The sequence below is a fragment of the Uloborus diversus genome, chromosome 9 (assembly GCF_026930045.1).
Source record: "Uloborus diversus isolate 005 chromosome 9, Udiv.v.3.1, whole genome shotgun sequence".
NCBI lineage: Eukaryota > Metazoa > Arthropoda > Arachnida > Araneae > Uloboridae > Uloborus > Uloborus diversus.
The window spans coordinates 5074309-5095962 of NC_072739.1; the positions used below are offsets into that span (position 1 = coordinate 5074309).

The window sequence follows — 21654 nt, forward strand, 5'->3', positions numbered from 1 at the left end:
GCTTTGGTTCAATTTTGACGCCAATCGCTCCAAGAGGTGTTGATTTTTTTTTTTTTTTTTTGCGAATAAAAATAGTTTTATTAATGCAACAATAAGAAAGATAAATCGTAATAGATTGTCGTCTGCGTATTTCTCGTGATTTTAATTGTATGGAAATGATCGGAAATATTATCTCAATGATTTAAAATTTTTAACTGTTGCCATCTTATGTTTGTTAACAAATAAAATATTTGTAATTAATTCAAGTAAGGCTTTTAAAGTAACTTTCAATTTTCGCTCTTTGCTTTGCTTTTGCAATAATTCAGACATTGGGATGGTCGTCAAGTTTTTGCATGTGTAATTTTGTTTTTGTTGGGAATATTGCTTTCTCGTCAAGCATGGGGAGGGATCAGAAAAAAAAAAGAAAAATATAGAAGAAAGTTTCGTGATGGCCACATCATACTAGTTTGACTCAGATTCAGTGACGCTTCTTCATATTCATTGAAGCGAAATAAAACTTCATTATTTTGACACAGCGGATGTCCATACAATTATTAACCCTATAAATATGTTGTTTTTATTCATAATTTTATGAACAATACTGATTTTACTCTGTTTGTGAATTTAATGAAATTTCGATACGTACCACTTCATATGGTTTCGAACAAACGATTCCGTAGAAATTCCACACCTCTTCCCAAAACTGAGCATAGTTCTGAACGGACCATTCGTGGAAATCCCAGTATGTATCTGAAATTAGTTAGAAAATGGGTTAAATACAGTACAGTACAGTAACAGAGAAAGAAGGACATACAGTAAACTCTCGATTATCGACGGTCGGATTATCCTCGGGTCACTTTACATTTTTTTAAAACTTATGATTGTGTTATTGTTCGCTTTGAGATTTTACATACATTTTTACTTCCTTTTACAAAAAAGGAAATATTGTATTCTCGAAAAAAATTTCACCCAAAATTCAGCCTTAATTTCCATTTTGCTCATCCCCGAATTAATGTTGAGGTTTTTTTTTTTGCAACGGAGAAAGTGCCTAAGAACGTATAGATACCCGAAATATCCATTTTGACATTCCCCGAGTTAATTACAACGACTTTTCTCGTGACGTCCGTATGTTCGTATGTATATATATATGTGCGGATGTGCGTATGTATGTCGCATAACTCAAGAATGGTATATCCTAGAAAGTTGAAATTTGGTACGTAGACTCCTATTGAGGTCTAGTTGTGCACCTCCCCTTTTGGTTGCATTCGGGTGTTTCTAAAAGGGTCTTTTGTCCCTTTTTTGGGGGAAATCATTGTTAATTTCGATGGATACTCAAGTGGTGTTATAATTTGGCGGACACTTGGCGATATATCGCCAGTCTTTCGGTCGCCAAGTTTTGTCACCAACTTGGCGACAAATTTGGCGATTTTCTTAAAATCTGGTTTTAATTTGGCCACTGTTGGTGATATTTAGAGAGTAAACTATTGAACCACATTAAAACTGCCAATAATGAGAAAATGACATTAAATTGGCGTAAAAGGAAGTCATGTGATGCACACATCAGCTCGTTTAGCTATTGTATACACTAAGTATTGTTTTTTATCTATTGTTCGGATTATCCGCGGTTACCGTGCCACCCTATTTCGCGGATAATCGGGAGTTTACTGTATTTAATTAAATACCTGATGAAACATGAACCATGTTTCAGACAAATCTTCTCAGCTTGCATATTCTACATCTGTATATTTTTATGCATTAAAGTAATGTACAAATGTATTATTTGTACATGTAAGACCGTTGCGTTTCTCATTTTTTCAGTTGCGACATTTATTTAATAAATTTTACTCAAGATTATTTGACGATGATATTTTTACATCTGCATTAAGTTTAATGACACATACTTTCAGCCTCTTCATGAGTTCATACAAGAAGATCTTGTATTTCTCTTTCATTTGACCGTTAGTTTGGACTTTGTGAACAATTCTTTCTATTTATGTACTGATGAAGAGGATTGTTTTTGGTAGTCGCGAAACAACTGTTTGCTGATTTTTTAACGCTTTTATTTGTACTGGTATATACGTTGTTTTTTTTTACTCAATTACAACATAGTTTGTCTCGAATCAATACAAAAAAATGTTTTAAAGTGATTCATTTTCCAAGTATCGATGATTTTAACATGATTGAATAGATGTCTCGTGAAATGTCGCAATCAGCACCAAAATGAAAATCGTTTTTTTTTTGCCAAATTTGGCGCCAACTTGGCAACCAAAAGCTCGGTGGTATGTCACAAGTGGTCATCAAATTATAACATCAATAAGTCTGAATTGAAAATAACAGCGATTTTCCCCCCAAAAAATCTACGAGTAAAATACCTCTTTTGGAACATCCGACTGCCACCAAAAGGGGAGGGACTACACTCCACTTAAAGTTTCCATACAAAATTTCAACCTTCTACGTTATACCGTTTTTGAGTTATAAGAGATACATACATACATACGACACGAGAAAACTAGTGATAATTAACTCGGGGATCGTAAAAATAATCATTTCGACTGTCCATACGTTCTTATAGGTACATATGCATGTGCTGATGGATTGAAAAAAAAAAAATTCAACATTCATTCGTGGGTAAGTAAAAGGGAAATTTAGGCCTAAATGTTTTGAGAAAATTTGTTTCGCGGTTACAATACTCCTTTGCTCTGCAAAAGGAAGTAAAAATTGAGTGTCTACAGATTTTTACTAAGAAAGAGGAGGAATGAAATTTTCACTGAAAACGAGGAGTGAGGAATAACCATGAGACAGAAGGAATAGACATTTTTTTACTGGACAGGATACAACCGAAATTTGAAAACGGATTAGGAAAAATGTAGGAATTTCAAAGCAAAACAACTATTGATTTCATCTCCCAACCCCAGCTGACTTGTGGAGCTTGTATCGGCCCGAACTGAATTTCCTTTCAGTCCTGTTCTTAATTTTTGGCGAGGCAAACAGTCTAGAAAGGAATTAAATCACACAATTTGTTTCGAAAACTTTTCGTTTTTTGAGATTTTTTCCGATATAGTGAAACAGTTTTTCTATGTAATGAACGTGGAGCTTTGCAAAAAGTTCATGATGTAGAAATGTTCGACATGAGGCAGTTAGATGCATATATGTTTGGTTGTATTTACAAGTTTGTCAATTAGCTTTGAATGTTTTTTTTTTTCGAATAAACTAATTCCTTGAGTTTCACTTGTAGAGCTTAAAAATCTTTACTAATAATAAAGCTGAAAATCTGTGTGTCTGGATCTCTGTCCGTTACGCACATAGCGCCTAGACCATTCTGCCAAATTTTCATGAAATGCGGCACAAAATAAGTTCGTAGCATAGGGGGGAGCACCTCGAAACGATTTTTCGAAAATTCAATTTTGTTCTTTTTCTATTCCAATTTTAAGAGAATTTTATCGAGCAAACTATCACAACGTGGCCGAGAAAATTATCATAACGTGGACGAGGAAATTACCATAACATGGACGAGCAAATTACCATAACGTAGGCGAGCAAATGAACATAGCAAATTGGCGAGAAATTCATCCTCCGTTGCTTGTAAATATACAGGCGAACCAAGTGACAAATTAATTTTCTACCACGGGCAAAGCCATACGGGTACCGCTAGTTCGAAATAAAGAAAAACAAATCTTTCCAAACAATTAATCAAACCACCATGCACAATCAAGCAGTTTACAATGCACAATAAAAGAAAACAAACGTGATGGAAAGAGAATCAAACGTTATTGAGAAATGATCAAAATGTGACACATCCGATAAAAATGTATCCAGAGTGACAGTAAGTGTCAATTTTAACAACTGGTTTGAACCGAGAACGTGCCGCCGACGTGCTTTGGCCGAATTCTTTTGCCACAGATCATTATCATGCCTCGATCGAAATCGGAGGAATTCCCGTTTTAATTTTCGCTCTAACAACGACTGTGGTCGTGTCAGATTATTAAGTAACAGATTCGTTAGCAAGATAAAAACTCTTTGTTGCTCAATTTGGGATTGAACTCTTTATTTCGGTATGGATGATTGATCAAGAAATGCAATTAGCGTGAACTTGCAGTTTACTTCGAGCACTCAAGCTGTAGTTACTCATCTTGATTATGCAGGTATTGATTGAATTGATGGACGAGCGAGCCAACTGAATTGAATTTATTTTGTATATTCAACACTGACTTTTGTATACTTCGAGAAATATACTGATAGTCAAGTTTTAATAGCTCAACCTGATTATGCATGATCGGTTGAATTGATAGACGAGCGAGCCAACTGAATTAGGTATGCTTCGTATTTGTATGCCCAGACCGATTTTTGTAAGCGTCGAGAAGTATACGAACAGGGAAATTTTAGTAACTCATCCTGATTGCGCATGATTCAATGGATTAATGGAAGAAATAGCGCACTGAGTTGGCTATGTTTTGTATTTATGTACTTAATACCGACTTCAGTACATAATTCGTTTGTATGCTTCGAAAAGTGTACTTAAGTTTTAGTTCCTCACCTTAATTACGCAAGATTGAATGTACGAATGGGCAAACGAACAAAACTAATTGGCTACACCGTGCTTTTTTGTACTTAACAATATCTTTTCCATCTTCGGGAAGTACAGGAATACTCAAGTTTTAATCACCCTTCCTGATTAACTGATTGGCTAAATGTACAAACTTGCCAACTTGATTGGTTTTATTTAGTATATGTATTTTTAATACTGAGTTTTGTATATACTTCGCTTGTATACCTTGAGAAGTACACAAACACTTAAGTTTTAGTTATTCAACTTAATTACTATTGATTGGCTGGACTAATGAGGGAAATTATTTGATTGTACCGTGTATTTGTATACTTAGCAATGACTTTTGCTTATTTGGGAAAGTATACGAACACTCAAGGTTTAATTGCTCTTCCTGATTAATTGGTTGGCTAAATGGACAAAATTGCCGACTGGATTCTTTATACTTAGTACACGTATACTTAATACTGACTCTTGTATACTTCGAGTAGTATACAAACACTTAATTTTTAATTACTCATCATCTATCAATTAGCTAGCATGTATATTTAACATTAACAGTTGCAGGTACTTCAAAAGATATAAGAGCGTTCAAATTTTCAATACTCATCTGGTTATGCACATGACTTGCTTGAGGTTATGGAGGAATCAGCCAACTGAATTGGCTAAACTTGGTATTTGTAAATTTTATATTAGTTTTGTATACTTCGACAGGAATACGAGTACTTAAACTTAATGTACTCACTTTGATTATGCAGGACTGGTTGGATTGATTGGACGAACTAGCCAATTGATCTGCTTATGCTGTTTATTTGTATAATATTAACATGTACTTCAAGAACTATGCAAATTGTTGTTTCTAAGATAGTATTACCTTTAGTTTAATAAAGTGAGTAAATAAATTAATAAATAACTTGTAACTTTTAGCATTTCGAATATATTCTTTTGCCAGTTAGAAAGAAATAGTTTGTTATGTTCTTTAAACGAAGTTCTCATTTGAATTGCAGATATATGTCTAACTTTGAAAGGGGCTGCCCATAAATGATGTCACACTTTTTTTGCCCCCCCCCCCCCCTCTTGTCACAAAATGTTGCACTTCACCATATCCCCCTTTCTCACATGTCACGCTATTCTTGATTAACCTATTCTTATATAAATGCATGATGTCAGATTTCTTGTAATCCCCCCTCCCCCTTGTCACAAACTCACAATTTCACTAAACACTCTCCCCCTTTTCATATACCCCTTGACAATATTTGTGGTCAGCCCCAAAGTGCATTTGCTGAACTTATGAAATCTTAACAAAGAAACACTTGAAATAGACTTCTGTGAAATCTAGGTTAAATTGAACTCCTTTAATAAACGGCTCCTGCTCTTGTTAGATTTTTATTGAAAACAGCGGGATCGAGTTTCATTCAGCTTTACGAGGAAATCTCAAAGCGGACAATTATTGTTGAGTGATAAATAGCTAGATGTTTATTTCCTATATTCTGTTTTGCGATTGAAACATTGTTTACCTTGTAACACATCTACGCATTATTTATTTCGCTTCAACGTGGGGAAAAATTAAAATATCCTTGTCTTCAATTAGATATTTTTACAGGAAACTAGAAGTGGCTTAAGGTTATGCAGTTCAAAGAACCGCTTTAAATAACAAGATCGACGACGCCCAGTGAGCTCCCCAGCTACGGGTGTGGATTTTCCAATATGGTTGGACGTTTTCTGACATGAATTATTAACTTTTTCATAATAAAAAAGCGAAAACCGTCTTATTGGAGTCTGTTAATGGTATTTCGTATTTATATTTAATATTTGTATTAAAGTTTCGACTTATTTTTTTCATTCAAATTAAAAAAATTGCGATCTTAACTAAACTTTTTTTTTTTTTTTTTTATCTCAGCTTTTTTTTTTTTTTTTTTTTTTTTAAATGTACGAACTTTAACTTGATTTTTGTCTCAGAAAGTAGTGCTTCTGTGGAATTTTGAAGAGACATTCATTGTCGTGTCGAATCTATTTTTCTTGGCTTGTATTTAGACTAAAAAGAGTTTATGTCAAAAGACTTAATTTTGATATGCATTTGATTTGAGCCATTTGAACTTATTTTTCAAAATTAAAAGGTTTATCGTATTTAGCACGGAGATTCATTAGTTTTTTTTCTTGAACAAGAGGCAAGCTAGCATTGAGCTTTTGATATATTAAGAGCATTAAAGTTTAAATCCTACAATTTGTACTATGATTTAAATTTAGTACACGATTTTATACTTTGGTTTGCAAAACATAAAAGTAATTTTGTGTTTGATGCAAATATATAATTATCTTTTAAACAAAATTTTAGATTCAATGACATAAAAAATTTCATTGAAAGCGTTTCTTGATTGGAAGTTTTTGAAAGCAGATACTTTTTCAACAGTCCAGCTGGCATTACTTAATTATAAATGCAAACCACGCCAAACAGATTTACTCGGTAGCTTTTTAAAAATAGTTTTCCTACAATGTGGAAAAATGAGAGGATTGATTTAAAAAAAATATTGTTTTCATATCTTTATGTGCATAAATGACAATTAACACTCCGTCGGGCGCAATATGTTGTAGAACACGATCGGGCGCATTGAGCCTGGGAAGCACACTTTGATCTACTGATCTTTTCTACGCATGTTTATATTTTCTTACGAAAAAATTGTCAACTACAAACACCAAAGAAGATAAATAAAACAGTTTTTCATGATTTTCGAATGTAACATAAGTTTGAGAAAATGAATATACATTTTTCCATGAGCTATTGAGGAGGCGTGGCTAACTAAAGAATTCGAGGTGTGCCTAATAGATCAGTTGCGCCCGACGGAGTGTTAATTTTAAAACTGTTTTCTTGCTTACCGTAGTATGCATATTCTGATTAGTGTAGTTTGCACGTTTTTGACATAGATTAATAACTTTTAGAGTTATCTATACAAAGTATAAATGGAAACCCCAAAAAAAGCATGTGTTTGAACGCTCAAAACTCGAGAACTACCTGGCGGACTTCGCTAAAAATCTCATTTTGTATCTTTTAGTACTGGAAAGGTTTAGAGACTGGTTTGAATTTTTTTTTCGATAGGTGGGGTAGACCGACCAGTGAGTGAACACTGCCCAGTGAATGAACAGCGCGTCATTAAAAAAAAAAAAAAAAAAAAACTTCCAAATTTTTTTTTCTGAATAAATTCACTACAAAAGCGTTCTTTATTGATATTCTAAGCTATCTGACACCTGATTGGTTACTTTGGATACGTATTTTTTTCCTGGAAAAAATTTGAAATTTTTACTCCCGTGAATCGTTTTTTCTCTCTTTCAAAATAATAAGGCTGATTTCGTGCTAGCAATTATTTTGATACATATTATTTTTATCGATAAATTTTATTTTTAACTCTACGAAAGAAAAATTAAGTATACATGTGTAGGCTATGGATTTAAATTGTTTCAGTCAATGCAGAATGCGTAGATTTTCAGGTAGAGGGGTGTTCAGTCACTGGGTGCGAAAAATTGCGAAAACCCAGTGAATGAACACTGGCAAAATTTCTTTTGATTTAAAAAGAAATTTGAAGTTTCTTTGAGATATTTTCATTTTCGTACTTTTTTGTAATGCAGATAGTTTTATATGCTTATTTATTTATGTATTTCATTATATATTTTATAATTTCTTTATTTTTGTCTTTGTAAACAATGCACTTTTTCCTGTGTTTTATCTTTTTTCTATCTATATTTCTATCTGTATATTAACCTACCTACCTACATCTATCTTTCTGTATCTTTATCTCTCTTGATAGATAGACAGGTAGATAGACCGATAGAGAAATAAAAATATATTAACAAAGAGAGAGAATATATAGCTAGATATGTATGTATGTTTGTATATAGAAAGGTAATCATATAGAGGAAGATATAGAAATAGATATATAAAAAAATAAGAGGTAAATAGATATATAGGCAGATAAATATAGAGATAGAATAGGTAGGTAGATAGATAGATCGGTATATTTATCGATAGATAAATAGATAGGTGGTGGTTAATAGATAGATAGATAGATAAGTAGATAAGTAGGGAGATAAGTAGATAAATCGATATATAAGTAGATACATAGATAAATAGATAAGTAGATAAGTGGACAGATAAATATATATATATAGATAAGTGGACAGATAAGTATATATATATAGATAAGTAGGTAAGTAGATAAATAAGTAGATAATTAGATAAATAAGTAAATAGATAGATAAGTAGATAGATAGATCGATAGATAAGTATATTGATAGATAGAAAAATAGATAAATACATTGATAAATAGGTAAATAGAGATTGATAGATACGATATATAAATAGATAGATAGGTAGATAGATAAGTAGATATGCTGATAAGGAGATAGATAGATAGGTAGGTAGATAAGTGGACAGATAAGTATATCTATAAAGATAAGTAAATATATAGATAGATAAGTAGATAAATAAATAGATAATTAGATAAATAAGAGATAGATAGATCGATAGATAAGTATATAGATAGATAGATAGATATATAGATAACTAGATACAGATAAGTAGATAGATAGATAGAAAAATAGATCAGTACATTGATAAATAGGTAAATAGACATAGAGATAGATAGATACGATATATAAATAGATAGATAGATATATAGATAGATAAGTAGATAGATAGATAGAAAAATAGATCAGTGCATTGATAAATAGGTAAATAGACATAGAGATAGATTGATATGATATATAGATATGTAAGTAAAAAAATATATAGATAAGTACATAGATAGATAGATATATAGATAAGTAGATATATATAGATAGATAAGTAGATAGATAGATAGAAAAATAGATAAGTACATTGATAAATAGGTAAATAGACATAGAGATAGATAGATACGATATATAAAGAGATAGATATATAGATAAGTAGATGGGGATATATAGATAAGTACATAGATAGATAGATAAGCTCATATATATAGATAAGTAGATAGATAGATAGATAAGTAGATAGATAGATAGATAGATAAATATATAGGTAGCTAAATACAGATAAGTAGATAGATAAATAGAAAAATAGATAAGTACATTGACAAATAGGTAAATAGACATAGAGATAGACCGATTGATGTTCAGATAGAAAAATAGATAGAAAGGTATATTGATAGATGGATAGAGATATAAAAAGATAGATATAGATAGATAGATATAGATAGTTATATAAATAGATAGATAGATAAATAGATATAGATAGTTATATAGATAGATAGATAGATAGATAGATCTCAAAGAAACTGAGTTTCTTTTTGAATCAAAATAATCATGTAATCATGTTCATTCACTGGACCAATTTGTGTTCATTTACTGGTTCGAGGTGTTCATTCACTGGGTCGTTGTGACATTTTTTCTTTAAACACCTAAAAAAGTCGGAAGCGGTACCATTTAAGTTCCCGCGATTTTTTACAGATATTTACATAGATCAATTAAAATGTTTTAGCTATCACGATCTGTATTGCATAAAATTTAAAATTACTAGGATTTTTAAAAAATGAAATTGTGCTTAACTGTTCATTCACTGGTCCGTCTACCCTAGTTCTTTTTCTTATTCAATTTAAAATGCAATGTTCATATTGTTGATTATAAACTGACATTTAAAATAGCTTACCAAATTTTACTCCGTATTTATCTTTGATGACAGCTTTCAATTTTTCCATCTGTGTGTTAGGAAACTTTCGATTCCATACTTGTTTCGTGCCAGCAGAGATGATATCCACAAGACCTTTTTTGCCTTTTGCTGAAAACAAAGGAACACGTTAAAGAAAATGAAATCCATCATGTTAACAATTAAATAATCTCTAACGTTGATCCAAATGCCTCCTGTAGAAATAAACTTAATTTCACCAATTAACAGCTACACACTTTAAACAGCTACACACAGATTAACAGCGTAGGGTTTCAAAATAGTTTATAGCTAGAATAGTATTAGAAAATGGTTCCTTTTGTTCTAGAACTTGTACATTTATTTATTTATTATTCAGTTTTTTAATTTTTCCTCTCTAGAAATTTAACATTAGTAAAGAATTTCAATTTTTTAATTGATAAATTTGTTCCAAATCATCTTTGAAATGTCTTAGAGAAAATATTCCATTATAGTGATCATGGAGATTTTTCTAAGCCAGCGAGTTTTAAATTTTTGATTCTACTCTAAACTTTGAACATTTACTATTTGACTTCTTTACCTAACTGTTTGCAACGAACGTTAGAGCAAGTTCAAAAATTATCTACAAAAGTTTTATCCTAAGAATTTTTTACAATAACATCAACTTTGTACACGAGTGCTTAAACCGGAGTAGTTATGATTTAAACAAAATTAAATTCGGCAAAGCTCTAAATATACCCTCTGGCAATATAGAATCAATTGTGAAGCAAATTTTGAACAATGTTTATAGAGTAATTACACTCACATGCAGGAATTATTCTGATTTTGCAAATACAATGAAACTTCTTCAACGGTAATGTACTTTTCAGTAAAATAAAAGACGCCAAAAAATAAAATAACTAAATAAAGGAAAAAGCTAAATACCTTTTTAACTATCAGTTTTTATTGACCATTGGAAAACTTCTTTAGAATGTATTCACTATATTTTCTAGCACTGTTTTGAATGCAATTACTCTGTAATATACTTTAGAGAACACATTATTTTTTGGTCGACCAACCCTCAGCAACCAACCCTTACAAGCAATCTCATACAGGGTGACAAGAAATAACTTGGACGCCCATAATACATCAAAACTTCAATGCTAATGAACATATTATGACCTAACTTCTCAATTAATATGAATACATTATTTCGTCTAATATATTTACTAATTTTTAAAGTGGCTACCTTTAGCCTTAACATAGAGCTTTAAATGTGTCAAAAAATTTTCCGCTCTGGGCCGCATCTCACTTCCTGATATTTTATCCCATGCCCTGCATTCAGATTCCTTTGGGGAGGCCAAAGTTTCATGAAGTTTAGCTTATTGAGAATGATCCCCTGCTTTGGTCCATGGTGGCTAAGCCACTATTAGTCTTATAGACGGGTAACCCCATTGCCAAGAGGTCACACCCGATAGCCATGCAAGGCTAGCCACGGGTTATGAGGTTTTGCATATACCCTTGTCTCCAAGTTGGATCAAACAGAATAATCCATTGGGTTCAAATCTGGGGAGTACGGTGACCACCCTTGAGCTCCAATGAAGTCCGGAAAATGAGTCTTGAACCCATTTTGAGAGCTGTTCAGCTCTTATGCAGGTGTGGAGTCCCGTTGGAGGGTTCATCTTTTGTTTCCAAAGAACTTTTCAGACCAAGGTAAGACAACATCTTCCAAAATGTGTTTGCGATATGTTTCTCGATTAATATCTCTTGATCAACAGCAACAAGTGATATTTTACCACAAGCACATATCAGAGCCCACACCATTAGACTGGGATCGTTGATACCGTTCAACAATGCAAGAAGGTCTTGGAGACAAGAATATGTTCTAAACCTCAAAAAACTTTGGCATCCCTAAAGATATCCTTTTGCAAGGAATAGGATAAAATATCAGTAAGTGAGTTGCGACCCATAGCCGACAATTTTGTGACACGTTTAAAGCTCTGTATTAAGGCTAAAGGTAGCCACTTTGAATGTTTGTAAACATATTAGACGAAATAATGTATTCATATTAACTTTGAAGTTTGGTCTTAACATTTTCATTAGCATTAGAATTTATTATCAATCCTGAGGCTGGAAAAAGTGTGAAAGGAAGTTACCTAAAAGCCGTTTTTTAAAGTTGTCCATTGATTGGGACTTTGCATTATCCAGATATGTATTTATCCCGTACTGTCCGGAACATCTACGGTAACATTAATAGCAACTACAAAATCGCCCGTCATGGTATGACGGGTGAAAATTACTTCTACATTTGAACGAAGCCATTGCCTGTTTGGTGATATCTTGATAGTTGAAATTTTAACCCTAACACCAGTGGATTAACCCTAAACTGCAGTAGATAGCATTAATTATTTCGGTTTCTTCGTTTTCCTAAAATGAAAGACTTACCAGTAAAATAGGATCGAGTTCAGTCTTGTAACAATAAAGCCTTTCCCTGCATGTTAAATATTACCAAAACATATTATCAAATTATCATGCCGTGGCGCGAATTTCATTGTTGAAACACGCGGGTTACTTTATCATCGGCTATTATTTATATGAGGATAATAATTTCCTGCCACTAAAATATTACAATTCAAAGCATGCAAGAATGCTATCATTAAAAGTTTTATTACTCAGTGATAGTTTCATCCATAGAAATCCGTTTCTAGGAAATATTAATATCTTTCGCTATCAGCATAAAAAAAGGCTGAAATAGAAAGAAACAATTGTTTGCTGCACAGATGCAACAATGTATTAAACACCACCTCTCAAGACCACGGCAACCACTAACCTTCTATTAACTATTACTAAGATATACTTAACAAAGTTCATATCGAAAATCAGAACCATTAATAAAACATTAATCACCACTGAGGGCCACCGAAACAAAGTAACTCTGAATAACAAACTCATTTTCTACGTCAAACGATGAAATATAAGGCTACGGAGTTATCGATTCGAAATATTTATCATTGAGAATCGATTAAATCCCAAAATGATACATTCCGTGCTAAACTTAGATTAATGTGTGACATTGGGAGCACGCTCGCTTATCCTGCAGATATTAATACCCGTTTTTCTGGAGGATAGTTCAGCGGAAGGGTTCATCGCGTTTTAAAATTAATGTCTTTCTGTCACTGAGTTTTTGGCCTTCAGCTCCTCCTTCCGTGTTTTTTTTTCAGTTCCGATAATATTAATGAGTGCAATTTTTATCATGCGCGAAAAAGGCGGAATGCTCATCTGTAATTAAGATAAAGTTGTTGTTGGTAGCTTATAATCATTTGACATTGTACAAAACTGAAAGGTAATAAGTAGAAAAGAAAGCATGTAATTTTCTTTTTTTTTTCTGTAAACTGCGTGATCAGGATGATAAAATTAACTAATTATGTTCTGATCAATGACTGTTGGAAAAAGTGCAATGAAAATAATGTGTTCTCTAAACTCTCTAGTAAAAAAATCGATCGTCAAAAAATGTATTTCGTTTTTACTAGCTTTTGGAGTTTTTTTTTTTTTTTTTGATTATTTTATTAAAAAATACATTACAGCTGCAGAAAATCCATTGCATTTACACAATCAAAAATGTTTTCTCTATGTGTGTGGGAAGGGGTGCAATTAAAGACAATCCTCAAGCGTATATGTATTAGTATGTTTATACAAAATGCTAATACAATTAGTATAAAGTGTTGCATTAGTATAAAGGGTGACAAGAAACAACTTGGACACACTTTATGTTAATATAGTACAAAATGAAGTCTCCAAAAAGCGTCTGCTTGTTTGATCGCACAAAACTCGAGAACCCGGCCGATTTCGCTAATATTTTCACAGTATCTTTCTTTCAGCATCGGAAAGGTTTGCAGACCGGTTCGAAAAAAATTCGACGAGTAGTTCTTTTTTTATTCCAATTTGGGCCCAATTTTCACATGAATTCCCAAATATGGGGGTGAAAAATTATTTGCACATATTAATATTGCATATCGTTGGAAAGGGTAGAATTTTCCTCGTTCTACGCAATTCGTTTCAATGCTGTAACTTAACTACGGCGGGAGTTATTTACGTTTTTAGCTCGAATTATTTTAGGCTTAGCTTAAATTCATTCATTACTTTCTTCAATTAATTTATCAATAAAAAGTGAAGGAATTGTCCCACCGTTTTCTTTTTGACACCATTGGAAAGAGATGCTTTTTTTTACTCCAGATCTAACACGACCTATGGTCGAAAGTTTAACCCTTCATCTTCATTAGGAAAAAAGTTACAAGCGAATTAAATGAAGTTCAAATATCTGTTCTCTATTCAAAAGATTTTAACCATTTTATTTTGCGTTTTCACGGTAACTTTTTTTGAATTCATTGTTTATTTCCATCTTTCTCATTTTCAGTTCTTAAACTTATTTTATTTTGTGTTTCCATGGTTACGCTTTTTAAATCCATCTTTCTCATTTTATTTTAATTTCTTAAAAGCATTTTAATATCTGTCGTCATTGCTTGGAGGGAAAATTTTGCATGGTGTTTTTTTATTCTTTTATTTAAGCCTGATTGTTAAATATACTTCATTTGATACAATTTTTATTTTCAAAGTAGATCAGGCAAAGCCTGGCAACGCAGCTAGTGCATTATAAAATTGTAGTGCTGCATACTGCAAAAGGCTTGTTTAGAAATTATTTTTTAACTTTAATAATTTTTTTTAGACATAGAAATTATTATGTGCAAAACACGCAATACAGTCCAAAATTTAAAGCATCTTTTAGAGAAGGCAGTAAAAAAAGTTAGAAAACCACCACGGTCTTTCTTCTATCCGGTGAATTGGTCATCTGGTTAATCAATCTCCAGATAATTGGTACTTTTTACTATGTTGGAAAGAAACTTTACTTGTTCTTGACTATCACTAAATTTTTAATACTTTCCTAAATAAATGTACGCGAGCACATTAAAAGTATGCACAAAATTTTCCGAACTACTCTCGTTGAAAACTCAATTTGTACAATCAACGATCATACTAATTTAACAGCTGAAGCAACTGTGCTTAAAAGATTATGCCAATAATTTAATCGCTTTCATATGATTGAAAGATTGCCTCTGCCCATCACTTTTGGCGTGAAGACTTCAAACAACAAAATTGTCCTCTTGACATGAGGAATGCGGAAAAATACATCGATACGCATGCCCTAGGGATGTTTTTGCCCAACCTATGTGTCCCACCCCTTTCCGTTCAAAGCGAGAGTGATCAAGTGAGAGTTGTCCGTGAAAAGAAAAAGAAAAAAAAAACGAAAAAATAAATAAATAATATAATAATTATAACAACAAGTCATCAGGAGCAACGGTTCCGTTGTAAATGGGTCAGAACAACTTAAACTCTGAGGCTTTATGTAAGTGGAAAGTGATGTTTAAATTTATTTGTTGCATTAGTAAAAAAAAATAAACTAAATTACAGTTTCTTCTGGCAAATTGAACTGTTTTAAAGCAGAACGAATAACCTTTTGCAGGAAAATCAAAAATAATAAATAACAACGTATAATTGTTCAAAAAATGCAGATTACTGCATACACGTGTTTCGGGGTTGCAATGAACCCTTTTTTCAATGCAAAAAAGTGAGCTTTTGGATGTTCATCTTTAAGTTCTTTTTAATTATTGCCAAAAAAAAATGAAAAATATTCGTAACTATGAAGTTAATTTTTTTAGTAAAAGTTAACAAACTAATCTCAAAACTGAATTTAAGCAATGTGAATTACGCTTTAAACTGATGACTTGAATCATATCGTCGCTAAAAAGACGAATGGGCGTATCTCACTTTTAAGCATTTTGCAGAAAACCGATTTAAAGATTTCCAGTTTACTGTATCCCTTGGGAACCTCCACCAGTGTGAGGGACTGTAACTTTTTTTACTATTCATTGTAGAGATACGCCCATTGGTCATACTATAAAATCGAATTTGGACATTTCTGTGGTGGTCATAACTCATTTTTCGATTTTTTTTTGAGATACCTACGCCCGTTCGTCTTTTTAGGGACGATATGCTTGCTTCATTTCATCCTTGATATTTGTTTGTTAAATTTATTAACAAAAACACTGTTATAATTACTATTATTTTTCATCGTTTTTGGCATCACTTAAAAAGCAACTACGTCACTTCCGTCACAGAAAAAGCTCATAGATCAGAACTTCAAATCCCTCGCATAAGATGTTCCCCTTCAGAAACATCATAAAAAAGAAACGTACTCGCATCTAATCAGCATAATCCCCGACAAAAACCCAAGCTAATTGTTTATAAACATTTAACTTAACACCTTTAAAAATACCTAATGTAAGCAATTACGGTCTGCTGTGTCTGAATGGAATGTCTGCCACATTTAATGAAGCTTTTGCATCAGATGTTTCATTTCATAAAACATAATAAAAACAAACGTACACGCAACTAGTTACAGTGAAACCTGTGTAAGTTGAACACTTGCGGAGCAGTACTTTAGTGGTCAACTTAGACAGGTGGTCAACTTATAGAGGGTAGTAACGATTTTTTTTTTTTTTTTTTGTCATTTCTTGCCCCATGCATTTATTTTTAACTAACTGGAATACTTTAAACTCACTTTCATTGTTTAACATTACTTTAAAACAATAAGTAAAAATGTTTTTAAATATTTTCAGAGATTATTTACCGGAACGACGCGTAAACTATCATACAAATTTAAAATGTATGTAAATCGATTGAAGAAAAAAAAATGTGTCATTGCTTATGAAAAACTACTTATGTACTTGACATTAACAATTCCTAAAAATTCCTAACAAGTCAAAAGTGACTTAAATTCTTCATTTGATTTTTTCTTGTACATTTGTAACAATGGTAATCTACTTTTCAACAAAATAACTTCTTAATGAAGTTTGGCCCATTTTCTAGGACTTAACATAAGCCCAATGTTTTTCGATAGAAACATAAATATTCATTGTTTTTTTTTCTTTTTTTTAATTAATTTTTTTTTAATGTCTGGTTGCTTATTTAATGCATAACTGATTAAACTTTTAGTACAATCTAATACTTTGCCAACTGGTCAACTTACAAAGGGTTTTTTACAATGCTCCAAACCAAAGCTAGTGTATATTAGTGGTCAAGATAGACAGGTGGTCAAGATAGAGAGGTGGTCAAGTTACAGAGGTTTTCCTTCATTATATAAGATAGGACTAATTCCGTTCCTGACAAAAGTGGTCAACTTAGACAGGTGGTCAATTTACAAAGGTAGTCAACTTTACAGGTTTTACTGTACTGTAATTCCCAATAAAAACCCAAGCTAATTGTTTACAAACATTTAACTTAACACCTTTAAAAATACCTAATGTAAGCAATTACGGTCTGCTGCGTCTGAATGGAATGTCTGCCACATTTAATGAAGCCCTCGCATAAGATGTTTCACTTTAAAAAACACAACAAAAAAGAAACGTACTCGCATCTAATTAGCATAATTCTCAACAAAAATCCAAGCTAATTGTTTACAAACATTTAATTTAACACCTTTAAAAATACCTAATGTAAGCAATTACGGTCTGCTACGTCTGAATGGAATGTCTGCCACATTTAATGAAGCCCTCGCATAAGATGTTTCACTTTAAAAAATACAACAGAAAAGAAACGTACTCGCATCTAATTAGCATAATTCCCGACAAAAACCCAAGCTAATTGTTCATAAACATTTAATTTAACACCTTTAAGAATACCAAGTTTGATCAATTACGGTCTGCTGCATCTGAATGGAATGTCTGTCACATTTAATGAAGTAAGCTTTGTTGTATAAAGCTTTTACAATTCCCCTAATGCAAAACAGAGCTACTGTGCAACATCCTTTATGAATTCAATAGAAGTAGGTCAGTGAGAATGAAAAGGTTTAGCACCATAATTTGAAGATTTAAGATAAGAGAAATCGGATTGTAACAATGCTCTATTAGAAGGTGCTGTGGATTATAAACATCAGCATTAACTTCAGTTGCATTTTGGTAAATGACGCTTTGAGGAAAGTGGTTGCACATTTGTGAATAAAAAACGAAGTTTATTACTTTTTGAGACATAGATCTCGTTTTTCGTAACGGTAATTGACGTGTAGGTTACTTCAAAATATAAAAGAAGTGATACGAAACGACGTATGCTAAATTCTTGGTATTTTTTTTTTTCTCGTACGTCCAGAGAGTTAAACGATAAATACTTTTGGTTTTGCACTATACAGTAAATCACCCTTTGAAGTTAATTCTCTGGATTTAGCTTGTTACATTTAATTTTTTTATCGGTCTATCCATCTACTGAGGGTGACAAAATTATTATGCTCAAATTTTTTTCTATTTTTATTGTTTTTTATTGTTGTTACATAGTTTTATTGTTTGAACACATTTTACATTTTATTTAAAAGTTTAAAGTTTATTCTGGCAACACTTTACTTTTTGTTTTTTTCTTAATATTTTAAGTATGATAGACGTCAGTGTCAGTGTCCGTTAAAATTTCAAGTTAAATGCTTCTTCTTGTGAGTGTGATTTTTTGAAAAAAAAAAGAAAGAAAAAAACAGTTTTTTATATAATACTAGGTAACTCAAGTAGACATATCATGCATTCAAAGCATGCCATCCGAATTTAAACCGTGATAGCAGCAAAAGGCGAAGTTACTAAATACTAAATGATTCTTTTTTTTAACCTTTTTATAGTATCGATCAGAAGGTACTTTACGTTTTAATATGTTAAATTTATGCTTTAAATAAACAAGTACTTTTTTTAAAAAGAAGGGTTTCTTTTTCTTTAATGTTGTCTATCCGAGTATTTTAGTTAAGGTATGTTTAAAAATTAATTCTACGGTTTTTATTTTAAGAGTACCTCGAATATCGTGTTTAAATTTTCCAACAACTAGCATCATTTGTGGTAAAATTCGACAAATTGTGTTTTGGTGTCTTTATGTACAGATAGTTATCAAAATAATGGAAACACTTGGAAAAACATTTTTGGGAATCGCTACTCTGCCATAAATGTTCTGTTTATAAAGGTGCCCTTCTAACTTGAATCGCTCACACTGGTGACTCTATATAGTGATTGAGTTCTGTGGTCACTTTTGCTGCTGTTTGTTCGCTTTTTAGATATTACAATCCACTTCAATACCCGTCGGTTTATTTCACTGAGCTTCTCCTTCCGCCCACTATTTTGCTTTGCCTAGCTTGTCTAACCGCGCTGTGTGTATGCTGTCATGACTTTAGATACTGTACTTTTAGATGCGCCAAAAAGTTGAAATGTTTCAGTTACTCTTGCTTCAGCTAGACGCGCTGCAACAATTTGTTCTCTTTAAAATTTGAGAGGTCCGACATTTCACGTGCTTGAAAAAAATCCAAGACTTCCAGAACTTCCGTTAAACCACCAAATAGTACCAGAATATGTACAATGCTATTTATAAAAAAAAAAAAAAAAAAAAAAAAAAAAAAAACAGGTATCTAATTTTATTCTTTATTACTTACAAAGCGCATTCAAAAATGTCACTTTTATTCTCAGGTGTTTCCATTATTTTGATAACTACCTGTATTTCTTTCCCTTTCGCTATGACCGTTTAGCTTTCTTCTTGGAGGCATAGGTTAAATATGTTCAGCAAAATCTCATTACAGTGAATACCAATAAAACAGAATATCGGTTTAAACGAAATAAATGTTCAGTTCCATTTTATCTTGCGCGTACATTGCTAAATTCTATTACAGCGAACAAAATGTGTGGTCTCTTGTAGTTCGTTGTAATGGGATTTAACTGCATTCTGTTTACTTTAGGGGTGAATGAAGGTTTTTAATTTTGAAATAGTAACGCAGTGTATAATCATTGATAGAGAGCATTTCACAGATAAATTGCTGCGATCTGTGCTAAATTTAAAGCGTATGATGTTTTTCATTTTTGGTTCCAAGTTTTTTAAGCGAAACGAATTTTGGTTTTAATTAAAAAAAAAACTGACGAAGATTATTGTTCTGTTGAAAAACAACTAGTTAAATTTTGTAAGGTCTATAAGTTCGAAAATTTGTGAAACAGAAGCATGCAGAAGCATAAAAAGATTGCTATTAAAATGAACTTTGAAACCAATTTTTTCTTTCAAAAAAATCCCCTTCTAACGGTAAAACTTCTGTTATTTCTTAAAAAAAATAACATCAATATTTCCAGTAACTCGCTACTTGCCTCATAGACAGTTATATTTAACTAAGACATCAAGCAATATGCATCCTAAATATGTTTATCTGTTCTCAATTATGTATATTATTTTTTAAATTTCTTTAAGCAAAACTTGTGCCGAAAAAGCTAACACCATTCATGTGCATTTTTTAATAAAATATCTACAAAACTAATTCTTAATTTCCGGTTAATGGTTCCTCATTTCCCTAAACACTAACAATTGTTTGAAAACACTACAAGCTACCACAAACCAGTTTTACAAAAGTAACGGAAACACCGTTTTATGTCAATGATTTAATGTAAATCAGGCAATATGCCAAATCAAGTTCTAGCCGTTTCCTTAGACAAGATTTTCAAAGCTTTCTAATGATAAACACTCTCACTGATATCTATAATTAGATTAAATCATGGCGTCTATTCATGTTGCACCTTTAAATGACTGTTTGAAATACATTTTTCATAGCCTTAGTAAATGGTGTTAATTCTAAATATAGAGTATGTTCTAAATTAAATCAATTCGAGAATAAGCGTCAAATTCCTTCTCAATAGTGACCTTAACCGCTTTTGCTTTAAAGAACCCGTATTCATTTAGCTTACATCATTTTTTTTTCCATGTCAAGGTTTGTTTATCAACAAATGTGTTAAGCGTAACTGTAAATTAAAATAGTGCAATTAATGTGTAAATAATCATCCGATACATCTTTGCAAGAGGAATGCAAACTATGCAATAAATAAACATGCTCAACTCAAATGAATGTATAAATAAATAAATAAATAAATAATTGAATGAAATTGAAGTAATACAGGAAATAAACAGAAATAAGGGATAATGTGACATGTACAGAGTGTCCCCTGACCTCACCCCTCCCCATCAAATTCGTTTTTTAATGCTTAAACCTGCCACTCCTTTTTTTCTTTTTTCAAGTGCGACGGTTTAAATTATGACTGAAATGAGACTGCACATACACTCGATGTAAAGAAGATTCATTTGTAAGTGCTACTGGAAAACTGAGAATATAAGGGAAGTAGGGGAATGTAGGGCAAAGTGGAATAGCGGGGCATAGTGAAATGGCGGAATATTTACTCTGCTTTTAGCGCCACCTATTTAGTAATATTTTAACTATGTAGTAACATATGTTGTCTATTTCAGTCAAGTAAAAATTACCTCTGAAAATCAAAGCATATGATAATACGAGCCATTTTCAAAAATTGATACACATATTGTAACATTTTGATACAAGTCAATAATTATTTTTGCTATAATTAAATGATAAAGTTCATGTTACTAA

The 21654-nt window shown here is 32.0% G+C and overlaps 1 protein-coding gene across 1 annotated transcript in view; it reads right to left on the minus strand.

Annotated features, from left to right (window-relative positions):
• LOC129229492 (acetoacetyl-CoA synthetase-like) overlaps positions 1 to 21654 on the minus strand; it is an 83067-nt gene that overhangs the window by 38876 nt on the left and 22537 nt on the right. The window contains exons 2-3 of the mRNA XM_054863810.1: positions 10200 to 10328; positions 626 to 729 (exon numbers count right to left, since the gene is read on the minus strand). Of these exons, the coding sequence (XP_054719785.1) occupies positions 626 to 729; positions 10200 to 10328 (233 nt within the window). The remainder of the gene's footprint in view (positions 1 to 625; positions 730 to 10199; positions 10329 to 21654) is intronic.